The sequence below is a fragment of the Lampetra fluviatilis genome, chromosome 4, assembly GCF_964198595.1.
Source record: "Lampetra fluviatilis chromosome 4, kcLamFluv1.1, whole genome shotgun sequence".
NCBI classification, from domain to species: domain Eukaryota; kingdom Metazoa; phylum Chordata; class Hyperoartia; order Petromyzontiformes; family Petromyzontidae; genus Lampetra; species Lampetra fluviatilis.
The window spans coordinates 4,917,481-4,933,677 of record NC_136278.1 but is presented as its reverse complement, the minus strand read 5'-3'; the positions used below and the strand labels follow the sequence as shown (position 1 = coordinate 4,933,677).

At 40.9% G+C, this 16,197-nt stretch overlaps 1 protein-coding gene across 1 annotated transcript in view; it reads left to right on the top strand.

Moving 5' to 3' along the window:
• The window catches only part of LOC144931506 (dedicator of cytokinesis protein 1-like), a 211,717-nt gene that overhangs the window by 102,832 nt on the left and 92,688 nt on the right, over positions 1-16,197 (top strand). The window contains exons 28-29 of the mRNA XM_078855434.1: positions 9,360-9,458; positions 12,998-13,092. Coding sequence (XP_078711560.1) covers positions 9,360-9,458; positions 12,998-13,092 — 194 coding nt within the window. The remainder of the gene's footprint in view (positions 1-9,359; positions 9,459-12,997; positions 13,093-16,197) is intronic.

Below are 16,197 nucleotides of genomic sequence, written 5' to 3'. Positions count from 1 at the left end.
TCCCCCACGCTCCCCACCCTTTCCTTCAGAATGATTAATGGCTGGTGTTGTCTCCGTTAAATCCTTGCAACATCGTTTTCGGCAGGTGTTTTTTTTTAAAAAAAGCTATCTTTTTTCCTAAAGCGCGCAAGAAATATTTTATAATCAATTCTATTTAAAAATGCATGCGTTTTATATCAATGCATGTATTCACTTGCTATTTTTATTTTTGTTCCCTTCCGTGAAGCTTAATCATCCTGATGATGACGATCGCTTGTGTTGTGATCGAAACGTCGTAGTTTATTTTTAGTTTTTTTCAACCTATCTACGTGACTTTACCGAAAGACCCAAAGAATATGAATTCCTGCAGTCACGAAAGCTTTAAGTCAAGATTTAAACTGTACTCCTCATGCAAATAGCGAGGGCTTGTTATGTGGCTTATATTAAAAATTTCCAGTCTATGTGAGAAAACCCCATCAGTATCCTTGATCAAATCAAGACATCACACGTCAGGGCCGCGTGACAGCCCTTGGCAAACACACGGAGATGTAGGCTCAGTGCAGGCTGCCTTTGTGCCCTCAGGCTTGCTAACCTTATTGGCTTGACACTCCATCTGCATGAGAGTCTTATACAACAAAATAACCCGATATATATTAAAACAGAATAAGTAGTTCAGCACCGATAAAATGCACTTAAATATATCTCGTGCACATAGTTTTGAGGTCCCAAAAATGTGTATGCGTGCGTGGAAACAAAACAGTGCAGCAAAAGCGCAGCATAACACACTTTTACACTTTGACGGATCACATGCTGAGCTTAAATGTGAGCACTGCCGCAGGCGTCACAGGCATGTTGCTGCGCACTGCTATTACAGGTCAGGCAAATACACTTAAGCCATTCCTGTCCAAGCATCACGATATCCCCCATGCTACTCTCCGTAGAGATATGAGCAGCTTGGGCAGAGGATGGCTGACACTGTGATTCCTCCAGGAATTCTGTGCTCCTCTTACAACATACAACAATTTTACTGGGGCGGGCGGGGGAGGGGGACAGGAGACAGGGAGGGAGTGCAGGAGTTGGGGTCTGATATTATAAAGGCAACCACTTGCAACGATGTCTTTGGACATGAAGGGAAATACGTTATTTCTCCAGTCGTTCTGAATTGGCAGCACGTCAGCAGACCTGCCATTACTATTTCTCTAAGCCCAGCATAAAATTGAAGATGTAACTTGCTTCGTTCTTTTTGAGACCACGTCTGCATTTCAGCCATGATGTGGTTTTCACTTGGCTAAAACACGTGAAAGCACCGTCGTATCTGCATAGCTTCGCGCTGCAAGAAATGCGGCGCAGTGGGTATAACTCTAGGTTAAATTTTTCACTTTGTTGCACCCTGTTACAACCCGTGTCGCCATCCTAAATGACACGTGTCTATTGTGTGCACGTATGTCGGTTGAACTTCTTTCGCACCATACGTAGCGAATCGTGCTAATCGGAGGTGCGATTACAACTTTCCAGTGTTTAAACATTTATTCTCCCACAGACATCCTTCCAAGATTCCCATCTGTGTCAGCCGAAGGCTGTTCACTGTCTTTATTTATTCTAATCGACACTCCCAGGTATTTTGTCACTTTTCATAGAGTGGCTGTAGTTTCTGCTATGCATGCAGTGGGACACCAGATCAGTTTAGGTCGTTGTCGGGAATTTGTGTGTGTGTGTTTAACATTAGACAATTCGATCTGCATTGCATGTAAAATTGAAACAAATGTTGCATCGAAATGTAATATGATGTCGACACTTAAGCAATGCTGTTCACGTTGACATTATTGCATTAAGCCATGTTGTTGAAAAATATTATAGGCTCACATGTTAGACAGCTTTTCTCATGCACATCTGTTGCTGCTTTGGGACTGTTTGAAGATAGCAGATGTCGCACAGTCGCTGGTGATACATATGACTTTAGAACAGTTCAATTCAGTAGTTAAATTCTGCTCCTGTTCTGGTGATTTCAGTCAGTTGTATATTTAAGTTATTATTGTTAAAACATTAATGGTTGCATTGCACCTCGACTTTTTATTGCCACAGGGGATGGAATTTGTTTTGTTGACACACTCCATTATTTAGAATACATGTTTAACATATATATTTGAAACATACCTTTGTACTACACATGTGGATGCTGCTGCGCCGTAATGGTCAGCACATTGGACTTGCAATCCAGAGATCGCTAGCTCTCGATTTAATCTCCCAGACCGGCAGTTGCTACAATGTGCACGTTTTTTCTTTTTAAATCTCCCACCTCTGTCCGACCAGCAGTTAAAATTATGATTCCGCAGTCGATCAGCAGGTTGCGTGTGTGTTTGTGTAAAGTATAGTTGCTCTTCTCACTTCTCACTTCTTCCGAGATGTGCGTCCAGCATGGATCAGCAGGTTGCGTGTGTGTTTGTGTAAAGTATAGTTGCTCTTCTCACTTCTCACTTCTTCCGAGATGTGCGTCCAGCATGGATCAGCAGGTTGCGTGTGTGTTTGTGTAAAGTATAGTTGCTCTTCTCACTTCTCACTTCTTCCGAGATGTGCGTCCAGCATGGATCAGCAGGTTGCGTGTGTGTTTGTGTAAAGTATAGTTGCTTTTCTCACTTCTCACGTCTTCCGAGATGTGCGTCCAGCATGGATCAGCAGGTTGCGTGTGTGTTTGTGTAAAGTATAGTTGCTCTTCTCACTTCTCACGTCTTCCGAGATGTGCGTCCAGCATGGATCAGCAGGTTGCGTGTGTGTTTGTGTAAAGTATAGTTGCTCTTCTCACGTCTTCCGAGATGTGCGTCCAGCATGGATCAGCAGGTTGCGTGTGTGTTTGTGTAAAGTATAGTTGCTCTTCTCACTTCTTCCGAGATGTGCGTCCAGCATGGATCAGCAGGTTGCGTGTGTGTTTGTGTAAAGTATAGTTGCTCTTCTCACTTCTCACGTCTTCCGAGATGTGCGTCCAGCATGGATCAGCAGGTTGCGTGTGTGTTTGTGTAAAGTATAGTTGCTCTTCTCACTTCTCACTTCTTCCGAGATGTGCGTCCAGCATGGATCAGCAGGTTGCGTGTGTGTTTGTGTAAAGTATAGTTGCTTTTCTCACTTCTCACGTCTTCCGAGATGTGCGTCCAGCATGGATCAGCAGGTTGCGTGTGTGTTTGTGTAAAGTATAGTTGCTTTTCTCACTTCTCACTTCTTCCGAGATGTGCGTCCAGCATGGATCAGCAGGTTGCGTGTGTGTTTGTGTAAAGTATAGTTGCTCTTCTCACTTCTTCCGAGATGTGCGTTCAGCATGGAAGAGTCGGGCCACATACCCCCCAGAGGGCTCTCGACAGTTGCCTCTGGTGGAGGCCCTTCTGCTGCCAGTGGGATGAGCAAGCAATTGCAGGGCCTGCACCTTAACATTTTACGTCTCACAAAAATTGCTCGTTATTAATTAGACAGTGACAGAGTTGCATTTTGAGATACGGAACATGTTGAACAAAACATAACCATTATTTTTTGTGTTATTTATTATTATTATTATATATGATCCTATAATGCATGATGGTTGCAATATTTATTTGAGAACATGTCATTGCCATTTGTAATTTGTCTGCATTGGTCGAGTAAGTCCATGATCATGGAACTGCCGATATGCATTGCATACCAAAAGCCAGACATCTGACCTTCTGTGTTCAATCCTTGGGCTTCAGCAAGTACCTTGCTTTTCATATGGCCAGTTTGATGGCTTCAATTATTGCACATAAGAAAAACCCCAAAATTCTTTCAAACTTGGTATTGGTACATTATTCAGCCAAGCTAAGCCTTGAGGGTATAATTATATACATGGGAGACTTTACCAGCCTATTTCCAGGGTGTTTCTCCTTTAAAGAAAATGGTATTTCCTGTTATTTTGTAATGACCTAATTAACTTAATTTATGAATAAGAATGCATTTATTATCTACATGTTAAGTTAGAGTAAATTGTTTGTCAAGTGTATGCTAAAAATATAGTCACCCAGAATGGAAAATTACATGATCCTTAACACAGTCATTTCTTAGAAAATGTAGTTGACTTACCCATCTTGAATCGAAAGCCTACGTGTTAAATTGAATCGAGGTGTTTTATGACAATTATCACTATCATTTGATGGTGTTATGACTGTTTTGTGTTGCATTAAACGCCAAAGATTAAATACATTACATTTTATTTTGGAAAACAAACATGTAATTGATTGTATTGCTTATGAAAGCACCTATATGAAGTGTTTAGCACTTGTTCAATTGCGCGCAATTATATTTTGGTGCACACTTTGAATTTCTTTATATATGCAGTTGTGCCTGGAGCGGTAGCGTGGTGGGTTAGCACAATGCACTGAATATGGCGAGTCGATTCACAATCGTTGTTTTGTTGTTAGATTGCGTTGTTTGAAGATAAATGTCGCCGTACTAAAGTATTAAAAAAACAATTACGAGGTAAGGCCCAATGAGCTAAATGGCTCTTTTTTTCAGAAGCGATCTGGCCACAAATGATAGCTCAACCAAGAGGCGTATCATCACGTGGACAGTTATAGCAGCCAAATACTCCAAAACGCATGTTTCTAAATGTGGAGGTGAAAAGCAGAGTACCCGGATAAAAATCCACACGGAGAACATGCAAACTCTGAATATACAGGCGTCAGGGTCGGGATCGAACCCACGATCTTCTGCATACCAGCCGAGGTAGTTCATATTTGGCCACCCTCCCCCACCCAATACAGCCAAACAAATCAAGTTGTCACGCGAACAAAACGTGCCAATTGATATTGTTTTTATTTTGAAGCCACAAAATCGTACGTGTTAAATGGCCACGTGAGGTTGATTCCCAGAATGTTTAGTGCAGTCAGAGGCAACCAACGCTAACTAGTGGGCCACGTGAGTGGTCCTCCTTCACCTCATTGGGGCGGAAGCTTGAAATCATCGTGCTTGTGCACAAATCATGATGCCACGTGCCACCCTAGAGACACTGAGACCAGGCCACCACGAGGACTTCCACGGGCCGTGTGAGGCTTGCAGGTCCCGGGTTGCCCATCACTGGTTTAGCGCTGTTCATCGCTTGTTGCAGAGGTGCATGGTTCTAATGCAGCAGCCGCCCTGGTTATTACTTTGGGTGTAATAACCGCAGTAATAATATGCTCCGTCTGCTTCACAGTGAATATCTAAAGATCCCCTTATGGTATTCGTAAGAGCAGGCCATTGTGTGCTGGTGTTAGCATCCAAATAAGAAAATTAACCACAAATTACTCAATTGCAATTATGCATAGCAATAATGTCCCCCTACTTGCAGACTATTGCCCCAGATCACTCTAGCAAATTGGACTCTATCCTGGTCTTCTGAAGTCTCACCGGGCTAAAAAAATAAACTTTAACTTGTTTTGGAAGCAACATTCAATCCATAAGACTTTAGCTCAGTTATTTATTTAAAGGGGAAAATTGCAGTTAATAACTTTTTTGTTATCTGTTCATATTACCTCCTCTGTTTATTACACAAGACCGTTACATTTCAGAATATATTGGACTGAGTACACGCACATGAATTAATTTTTCTGGGAATTAAAACTTGCGAATCCTTTATTTTTAAGATGTTTGGCCTAACTGGCGATTGCTTATTGCCAAGGTCATTGTAATCAATATAATAAATGCAATGTTTACTAGTTTGAATGTGACCAGCATTTATTAAATTGGCTTCACCTGATCTCATGTGCACATGTACATGTATATGAGGGCCTCCCCGATGCAGGTAATAGGTGCTCTATCACCATACTTCACCAGAATCGTCAGTGCGGGTTGGTGAAGACAGGGAGCGTAGATGTTGGGACATAGTGCAATACAACAGTGGATTTTTTGCGACACTACCACCTGCTGACAATGCAGCCTCACAGAAGCTTGCAACGACTGTTTTATGCATCCAAGCTCTATCCACGCTCAACCATGCTTAGCTACCGAGGTCTGATGAGATATGCCGCATTGAGGGTGGTGTTTGGTCAAAGGCTCAACACCTGGCCTCATTGTCACAAAAACACCGGGGTATTCACAACCACAAGGATAATGGATATTTTTCTAATTTCAAAGAGCAGCATGTACAGCTTTCATAAAACGTTCGTTTGAATTTATTTGCCCGACCACACGCAACGTGACGATCGACGGACTGGTGTACCCATTCGTCCTGCGACACCGTTTCAGCTGTCGTAGAGGGATATCGAAGTGGAGCTGACGGCCCTGAATTGGAAGGCCAGTGTGTTAACCAGCACACCAGGGCAGCATCTCTTTATTTTTAGAAAGAGTTTATAAATACATCGTAGGCATGTACCGTACTCAAAATACAACATCGGTTCAGCCAACATGTTGAGATTCACGTAGAAAAAAGAAAAAAAATATCCTGTCATGACAGTGAGGCTCGGCAGCACACTGCGATCATGATGCAGACTAATTTTTTTTAAACATGTTTACCTGTATTCATATTCTTGGTTCTTTCGGTAAAGTCACGTCGAAGGGAAATAATAAAACACAAGCAATCGTCATCAGGTGTGAAAACCACAGCAATGTTTTTGTTGAAAAGTGGTTTACCTGGTTGATTTCCCTTTCTGTACATCCTTAATCAACACACCATATGTTACTCTAAAGTAAAAATGAAATAAACGTATGTATGTATGCGTACTCTTAGTTCTTTCGGTAAAGTCACGTAGGTAAAAAATGAAATTAATAAAAAATAAAAAAATAATAAAATCATGTTTTACCTACGTGACTTTACCGAAAGAACTAAGAGTATGAATCCTTGCAGTCACGAAAGCTTCACATCTAGAAGTATGTATGCGTGTAAATAAATGCGCTGAAAGTGTGACAAACTGTTTTAATCATTAGAATGTTCAACAGTACTCTTCTTACGGTAGACGGGAAACATCAAAGCATTTTGATAAATTACACCCTTTGATGCAATGAAAGGGCTTAGGAGATGATGTGATCGGCATTCGCAATTTACATGCTCACAGAGATAATACGTTACGCACTGAAAAGATATGCTGCACATAGGTTTAAGGAAAGTGACAATGTTCTTTCTTTAATTTCATTCACGACCAATTGTCTTGAAGCTTAAAGGTCAGTTTGTATTCCATGCATGCAGAGGTATTTGTGTTTACTGTATGCGAGTGAGAACTAGTATTCGTGTTCATGCGGATTTACATATCCACACAGAAACCGAGGCATTGCACATCAGATGCTCAAGGTGACATTAACCCAACAGATATTTCTGCTGCATTTCAAATGTTTATGAGGTACAATTCATGAATATTAATGCTATCAAAGCTGTGAGCAATCCTATGAGAGTATGTGTGGCAGCAGTACTGTCATAATCTGAACCCTTTCGTCGTATTTATTCACCATTAATGCATGCAAAATGGAAAGCAGAATGATAGGTTCAAGCGTAATAAAAACAAAAACATTGTTCTTATACTTTCACATCATCACTGAACCATGATGGAAATCCTCCCTGCTTTGAAAACAAAGTACAAAACACCCCAAATCCCATCAATGGGATTTCTTGTGAAATTTACGACCAAAGTGGAGAGTACACCCTTGACCGCATACATATTGCCTCTGCAGTGCTGTATCCCGTCTCCTGCTTTCATCAGTGAAGCTTACGCACATTGCGACAGATGCTCATTTAAGGCTCAACTTTTAAATTACACCAACGGCTCCTTTGATTCTACACGGAGCTCGGTACCAGCGCACGCTTACCGAACTTACATCCACCATGGATAATGCGAAAACAGTGCACATGTGTGCTACTCTTGAGATTTTGCTCATTTGACAACGCTGCATTGCAAAACGCGACATTGCTAGAGACAGTAATACCTTCCCAATAAAGCCATAATCTCAACCGCACATTCTGTGCATTCATTAGATAACGGAGTACCGATATTTCGTGGTCTCTGCGTACGTTCTCTCCACTCGATTCAGAAGAAGCCAATTGATGTCCACAGCATTGTAATCACACCCCTGCTGCTCATGTTTCTGATTTCATGACATGGCCCGTTTCCACTTGACAAAATAATTGAGCTGGAGAAATAAACACAATTCCGCTTGACTCCCCTTGAACTTTCAATGGCTTGGTTAAATTGTCCATTTAGTTCAACTATAAATGGCATACCAAGTTCAATCACAAATATTTTCAACAACAACAAACAATTCTGCCAATTTCCTACGACAAATATTATGCTAAATGTGCCTGATCTCATTGGATTGCAGACGCTAAGTTGGTTTTAGTAATCTCCACGGTTTTCCAAGCTTGATATTTGAGAGGCTGTTAGGAGGCACGGAGATGCCAGTGTGGAGTGCTGTCCCCCCTCACTTACGCGGGTTTTTCTTGCGTACTTCAGTGTCCTACTACATGCAAAATACACCTTCATGGCACTGGTCACATCTCAATGCAGGGTCTGGCTGACAAATACCTTGCTGATCCCGTCACAGAGCATAAACCATCACACAAATTCGGTCATCCTCTCAGCAGCTTTTGGGTGGCCGTCGAACAAAAACGGTCACTGCATCGCGCGCTTTCAGATGTGCTCCTGCGGCCATCCGCAACACTCTCCCTTCCGATGTTAGGAAGCTACTGGAGCAATGCACTTTTAAATCTAGAACGAAAACCAATTTCTTTACAAATGTTTTTTGTGTTTAGCTTGTTGTCCTTTCCCCGCACCTTTGATCAGCAAAGTTGGCTACGCACGGCGTGAAAGAGGTTCAACATATATACATGTGTAAGGAGGGTGTATTCATCAGCATGATCTGGGTAAATATTTGGAATGTTGGCATCTGTAATCTTCTGACAATGTAGGTTAGTGTTAGTCACATACTACAGCTCGTGTTCTCCCTTAAAAATATTATGGAAGAAATTATTTCATCTAGAAATATTTTAATATTTTTTTACTTTTTTTATGTTATCTTGCATCCTATTATAGACTACTATGCCCAACACTGTCAATTACCCAATCACCCACAACTCCCATACTTTGTGAATTTAGACTTTCATTCTTCATGAATTTAGAATCAAAGTATAGTACATCCACTTGCAGAATGCAGTTGATTTTTTCCTGTTTTCTGCACGGATTAAGCTTTCATGTAATGTTTTATATAATGTTCTTTCTCATCCTATGCATTGTATTCGGCAGCATTCAACAAGATCTTACAGAATTAAGTAGTTAAATAAGTATGTAAAGGGGTTGAATATGTCCTGCGGCTCTTTAGAAAAACATAGCATTCTCTCGGTTTCTTGTATTTTAATGAGTGGAAGATGGTAACATTGTATGTGCTACAGTAATAGCATTGGGCTGATGCTTGTTATGTTTCAGAGCCACTTCGTAGCCTGCATGACTGCCCTGCTGAGGCAAATGGAAGACGGTCACTACCAGCACTACATCAACACATTCCAATCACGGCAGGACCTCGTGGTGAGTCCGTCCGGCTGCACGCGTATGCACGCGTATGCGATGAAATGTGAACTGTTCAAACAGTGGCTTTCACCTGGTCCATAATACCAAGGCTGGTGATTGCACATGCTGTTCAATGAATGACCCCCTAGTTTATAAGTGACTGCCTGGTGCAATCCTTGTTTGCCAAGTATTTCAAGTACTGCTCAGTCACAATCCTCAATGGATTGAGCAGGTTTGTGTGTGTGTATATAACAAGAAGACAAAGATGCCCCCTCCCCAACTAGCTTTCACAGACTGTTGGGTCAAATGCTCTTAGCGAGCACCGATGAAGGCCGGAACGGCGCACGAAGGGGTTGGTGGCACGCCGCTGTCTCCTTACTGGCGATGCTTACACGCTGAACCAACCACTCATTTGAGGCCGAGTCGACCTAGGGGAGGCCCAGAATCAGTTAAAATAACCATAACTGGTGTTTACCATGAGCAGGAATCGAACTTGTGTCGCCGGGTTCGTAGCGCAGTGCGCTAACTGTTGCACAACCACTCCCCACAGTGTATATGTATACACACACACACGTGTGCATCTTTTGTCAATTAAAGTGTTTTTTTCTTATACAAGACTTTGGTAGAATCCTGCAATGTGCATCTTATAACTTTGAAGGTATCATTTAAATGTGTGAAATAGTGTTTCATTATTAATCTAATACAAGTCGATATTTCATAACATTCGAAACACCAACTTAGTTGCAATAAGAAAAACGATATTGCATCGATGTTCATGAAGGTAACATGACTAATGATAATAAAACAACCTTCAAACCATTCAAATGTCATGCTGTGTATTCTGAATGGAGCTTGAGTCCTGTATACGGCCAACTCAATGAGGTGTGGACAATTCATTTCATTCCATTCATGGAGCTACATTTGTACACTATGATGAATCACAATGTCAGTTCAGAGCGAAATTTTACCATAAATTTCTAAGTTGGAATATAATTAATGTGCTGAGAATATGTCTTTGCTCATTGATGCAATTATCTTTCCTCTCCAACCCTTGTGACTGGCCACACGCAAGCCTAACAATGATGTCGCCAGCCACTTAACATGTTTGAGTTATATTTCATTATAAATTATGTAACATCCACGCTGACTATGGCCACATTTCTGCCCCCATGTAGAGCCACCACGCTCGATACTAAGTGTGGCTCTGTGCAGACAGTGGTCTTGAGGCCATGATGACAGACACAGGGAGAGGCACACAGAGACACGTACACAGGGTGCAGACATGGAGAGAGCGGCTCAGAGATAGATAAATGGAGAGACATCGCGACACGAACAACGAGAGATGCTGCGAGGCATAAAGACACAGTATTCTGCATTATGATGCACAGATAAAATAAACCTAGAGAAACAAGGGGAGAAACAGACGCTTCTAAGGAGCTAAATTAGGTAAGGTTTCTGTACACAAGCATGTTTGGCACATGTGGAAGGATGGCAATGCCCCGAAGGTTTGCTGGAGTGAGTTTTATTGGTATGTGGTTACTTATGCCATTTGTGGGTGTTCATGAATAGACTCACCCCCACCATAGGAATGTGGAATTCCCACCACTAACCCACAGCCATATCCGAGAGATGAGCATTGCCTCAATCCTCATGTGAACAAGAACTCACTTCGATATGCCAATTACAAAGACAACACTCACTAGTATTCAGGAAAGAACAAAAACATTGTGTTTCTTAGAAATGCATTTGCATTATTTTTCACCATAATACTCTAATACAGCTCCAGTTGGATATTGAGTTCCGTATGGCTGAGTGAAAATTTACATGAGCGTTGTAATGCTCTATATTATGTGATGAATGGAATGAAAATAAGTCCCGTTCTTTATAGCGCGGAATATTTTAAATGCAAAAATACAAGAGGAAGAAAATTAAATAACCAGCATAATGCATGGAAGTAAAAAAAAAAATCTGTTTTAATTAAAAAGCCAGTCAAACTCCTTCCTCACTATGTTGAATTTAAATCTCTCATTAATGCAATTTAAGTTAATTCAATCCATATGACTGATCGTTTGAAAATGCTCCTGCAGTGCCCATTCTTTTTTATGGATGTACACATGATGAAGCCTTGTATAATGTACTTAGAGGATTTTAAAAGGTCCATTGTAACATAGCAGTGAAAGCCCGCTTCAATATTAAACATTACCATTTTCCGAATACGGAAATAAATGCTGCACAGTCTTGTTAACAAGAATAATATGATCATAATTTAAATAAATAGCAGAGCCATGCTGTATCATGAGATCTAAATTAATACTACTGTATCCCAATACAGCGTCTCTAATACAGGAGTAATATTGATGTTATCTTTCCTCCAGACTCATACAGTCAGGTAGCTCAGTGATAGAGCCAGCGGCTTGCAATTTCAAGTCCTGGTTGGGGGTTGACTCGGCCCATCATCCCTCCATGGTCGATAAAATAAGTTCCTCTTTGTGGGGACGTCAACAGTGGTTGTCCTATGGAGAGACTTGACTCCTGTCAAAAGGAATGTGGAATTTCTACCACTAGATCAGGGCTGCAAATAGGCAAAGGATTCTGCCTCAAATCAATGCTTCTTTGAGCAGGAAACAACGTTAAATGGAGAGGCTTACACGTTTTCAGTACAAGTATTGAGTAATATTTTCATACCCAGTAGCTACTTGTTCTATAAAACGCTTCAACGTGTCCCACGACTGTCGGGCAATGGCGACGCATGCCTGTAATCCAGCAGTGCTGAGGTGAGGGTTGGCTGATCATGGTAATATTTTTCGATTTAAAGCTTTCGTGACTGCAGGGATTCATCTTCCTGGTTCTTTCGGTAAAGTCACGTAGAAGGGAAATAATAAAATAACTAAAATAAAACATCATTAAATAAATAGTTATGAAATAATAAAAATAAAACGTAATAAAATAAATAATAAATAGCCTATGTTTTTCTTTTATTATTTCCCTTCTACGTGACTTTACCGAAAGAACCAAGAACATGGTAATATTGTGAAAGTCCCTTACCGTGATGTGCCATACCCTGGCTTGCCAGGACAATGCGGCCCAGAAAAGTGCAGACTGTCATCTGTCCCGTATATATGGGATAGTCTTTTGCCCCCATGCACGCATTGGTTTTCTCCACTCGCTCCGGTTTGCTCCCGCGTGTTTAAACACTCATGGATTGGCTGAAAACATCTTAATATAAAGATGACTGCAGAGCTTTGGCAATTGTTGGCGCCTGCTCACTGCCTGGCTGCCTTCTGGCTTATCTGCGGTTCCTCGCGCCTCTGAGTCGCTCACTCACTCTCCACGAGGACGAACAATACTGTGCACGTTACAAGTTGAAATGATTATGTTTGCGGAATTAGCTGAACAACGATGGTATAGATTAACTGTTGTTTTAAATGCAGGCAATATCAAAGTATGCATATAAATGAGCGCGTATATATTGCTCCGTTTTATTTTCAGATGAAGTTGTACTCTAACATTCTTCACAGTTCAATAATCATAGCAAATATGTGCTTGATTGTTTGCAGGATTTTCTCATGGAGACTTTCATCATGTTTAAAGACCTGATTGGAAAGAATGTGTACCTTTCCGACTGGGTTATCATGCACATGATGCAGAACAGGTACTGTTCCAATATACATGTTTTAAGTAAACAACAATGTTTTAAGTAAACAAGATATATGCTAAATAGATTAGTCATGGCATTAGTGTCCAGCGTTTTGTACATTCAATTAACAACACCTTACATTGAGATATATCATCTGTGGGGGAAGCACTAGTGTAACGGTTCAAAGACTGCACTGTGAACCTGTTGCCGAAGTTTGATTCCCAGCCAGGGCTACTGGTCTTAGACATCCAACAGTGGATTTACATGTGGAATTACATGCCGTATTCTTATTAACATCTCATATTGCCATGTGAAGATTTCTGAAATGCCCCATCTTTCGCGGATTTTAATCAAATTCGAGCGAAGTGTTTATGCACATTGCCTTTTTCCATTACAACAGCAATTCATCAAGTACGGCTTATAATATGACAATATCATTGCCACTCATAATGTGCTGCCTGCTCAGTAACGTGTATCAAATCTATTCATTGACACATCCGCTATGCGCATAGGCTATTATAGCATTATAGGAAATGGTAACAGTTAAAGCACTCTAGGATAATGACAATTATTTCGTTCAAAAAAATATTTTTTTCGGAAATCCCCACCGTTATTAACTCGTCTGTTCGTGTAATTTTTTAAAAGAACAATTCCATAATCTTTGGATGATTACGTAAGGATACAATGGCACACGTTAAAATTATTTTTAAGCAATTGACACTCAACAAGGGATAGTGTTGAATGTCTGGGTGTTCATGAATGTGCCGATATGAGCAATACAAATGTGGCATTCGTGCACAGCTGTGTTAAGAAGCCACCGTGGTCGATGCCAGTTATAGAATAACAATAATGGGAGATGCACTTTAATAACATAACATTTTTTAAAGGGTGGAATTATTTTCATTGGTTTTCTCCACTCGCTCCGGTTTGCTCCCACGTGTTTAAACACTCATGGATTGGCTGAAAACATCTTAATATAAAGATGACTGCAGAGCTTTGGCAATTGTTGGCGCCTGCTCACTGCCTGGCTGCCTTCTAGCTTATCTGTTATAGAATAACAATAATGGGAGATGCACTTTAAAATAACATAACATTTTCTAAAGGGTGGAATTATTTTTAGGAAGCATTTAAGCATGTTCCTTTTGTTCTGTCTTTGTGACAATTTTGATGGATGTACATGGGGACCTATTCTTGGTTCTTTCGGTAAAGTCACGTAGAAACGTCGTGAGGACGGCTGCTTGCGTTGTGGCCGAAACGTCGTGAGAATTTAATCTTATTATGTTTGTTATTTTTATTATTTCATTATTTCCCTTCTACGTGACTTTACCGAAAGAACCAAGAATATGAATCCATGCAGTCACGAAAGCTTTAAAACGAAATGTATATGGTGACCATCGGATGTCTAGGATTCCCTGTGACTTGCGGTGACGCGTTATTCACACAGCTGGTGACGGTGGCTTGTAAGCTGTTAAAATGTTCCAATTCTCAAATGTTTTCTCTACTTCATTTCACGGCCATACCATGGTTTTAAGAATATATATTACAGCTCAGAAAATCTAAATAGAAACTCATTTATTTTTTTAGCACGCAACCGTCCTGGATAGATTAAGAAAAGTCACAGGGTAGCCTGTCTCTATCAGTATGCTGAAGCCTTTTCTTCCAGTGCAATATATTTTTGCCATTATATTACAGCGAACATTCATTTCTCAAGCCGAGAACATACGGATTAGCTTATATCTTCCGGTTTATGTAACGTGCAAGTGTGTGGTTTTGTCAGGTTTGTGTGTTGTACCCGCGAGCGTGTTATGAGCTGTATATTTACAGTGCAATAATGAAACAAAAAAATACACCCAAGCAACGGTCATTCATCACAAAGATGTTGCGTTGGTACAATTTGGGTCCAATACCCAAGCAGACAGAGACGATGCGGGTGATCCAACGGCTGAGTAAAAAGAAATAGCATCTTGGCTCATAACCGTGAAAGATTTAAACATTATTCTCCTCTTCCAAGTGCAGCCATGTGATGAATGTAAAAGACAAAAGGTTTTTGAGTGTCATATAGCGCAGAGATCTACTGAGCATCCCGGGACGCTGCTGCAACCCAAGTGCAGGTCCCAACGTCACGCTCACAATCTCCATCATCAATCCCTCATTGTCATGGCAGTATTTGATAGCGGTGCAATGTCAGATTGTTTTTCTGTTAATATTATCCTGAGTGCTTTTATGTGTGTCAGCATGGACCTCTGCTTTTATTTGTTTTCCCCAAGTGTTTTCAGATGCACCCCTCGTATTGTTAAGCTCACGGTTGGCTATTGGAAAAACACATCGAAATCGAGTCCCTTTTTTGGCTGTATTTTATTAATACTGCCAAAAAAGTCGTAAGTGAATTCCTGCTCAACGGACGTCGATGCGGTGCTCCTCCTCTTCCTCCCATTTACAGTCCCGAGCCAGTGGTGGAAATTCCACATTCCTACGGCGAGGGCAGTTCTATCAGACACCGAATCTATTATTGAGACTGGAGGAATCCGATGAGCTGTAAAGCTCTTTGTTCACAGATGACCAGTGGGGGCGGGTAAGCAAGTTACAACAACAAACGATACAAAAGCACGATAGGAGCGTTTAAAGAGAGGGAAGTTAAATGGAAGTCACTACAAATTAAAAAAAAAATCCAACAAAAAATGATATACTTACAAATTGCATAAGTACATACATTCCTGTCGACTGTTCACTTCCCCATATATTGGTACTCATTCTAGTGACCCCGGAAGAATGATGGGCTGAGTCAAACCCCTAGCAGGATTGAACCTGCAACCTTCCAATTTCGAGACACTCTACTGCCAAGCCAGCAAATATAGTACATCATGACATTTTAAAAGGTCATAAGCATCCTATTAAAACTTCCGGTGAAAAATAAATCTGTTGGTAAATGTGTACTTTTGCGATGCGTAAAAAAAAAACCTCTGATTAAATTGCTAAATGCGTGCCTTGTCTCGAATTTTGACGTGGGTAGGGCTCGTTATGGTGTGCATATATTTGTGGCAATGCGATGACCTCAGGAGAGTAGAATGAGGGTGCAGCGAATGGCAGGAATACTATTAGAGGCATGCAAATGGCATTCAA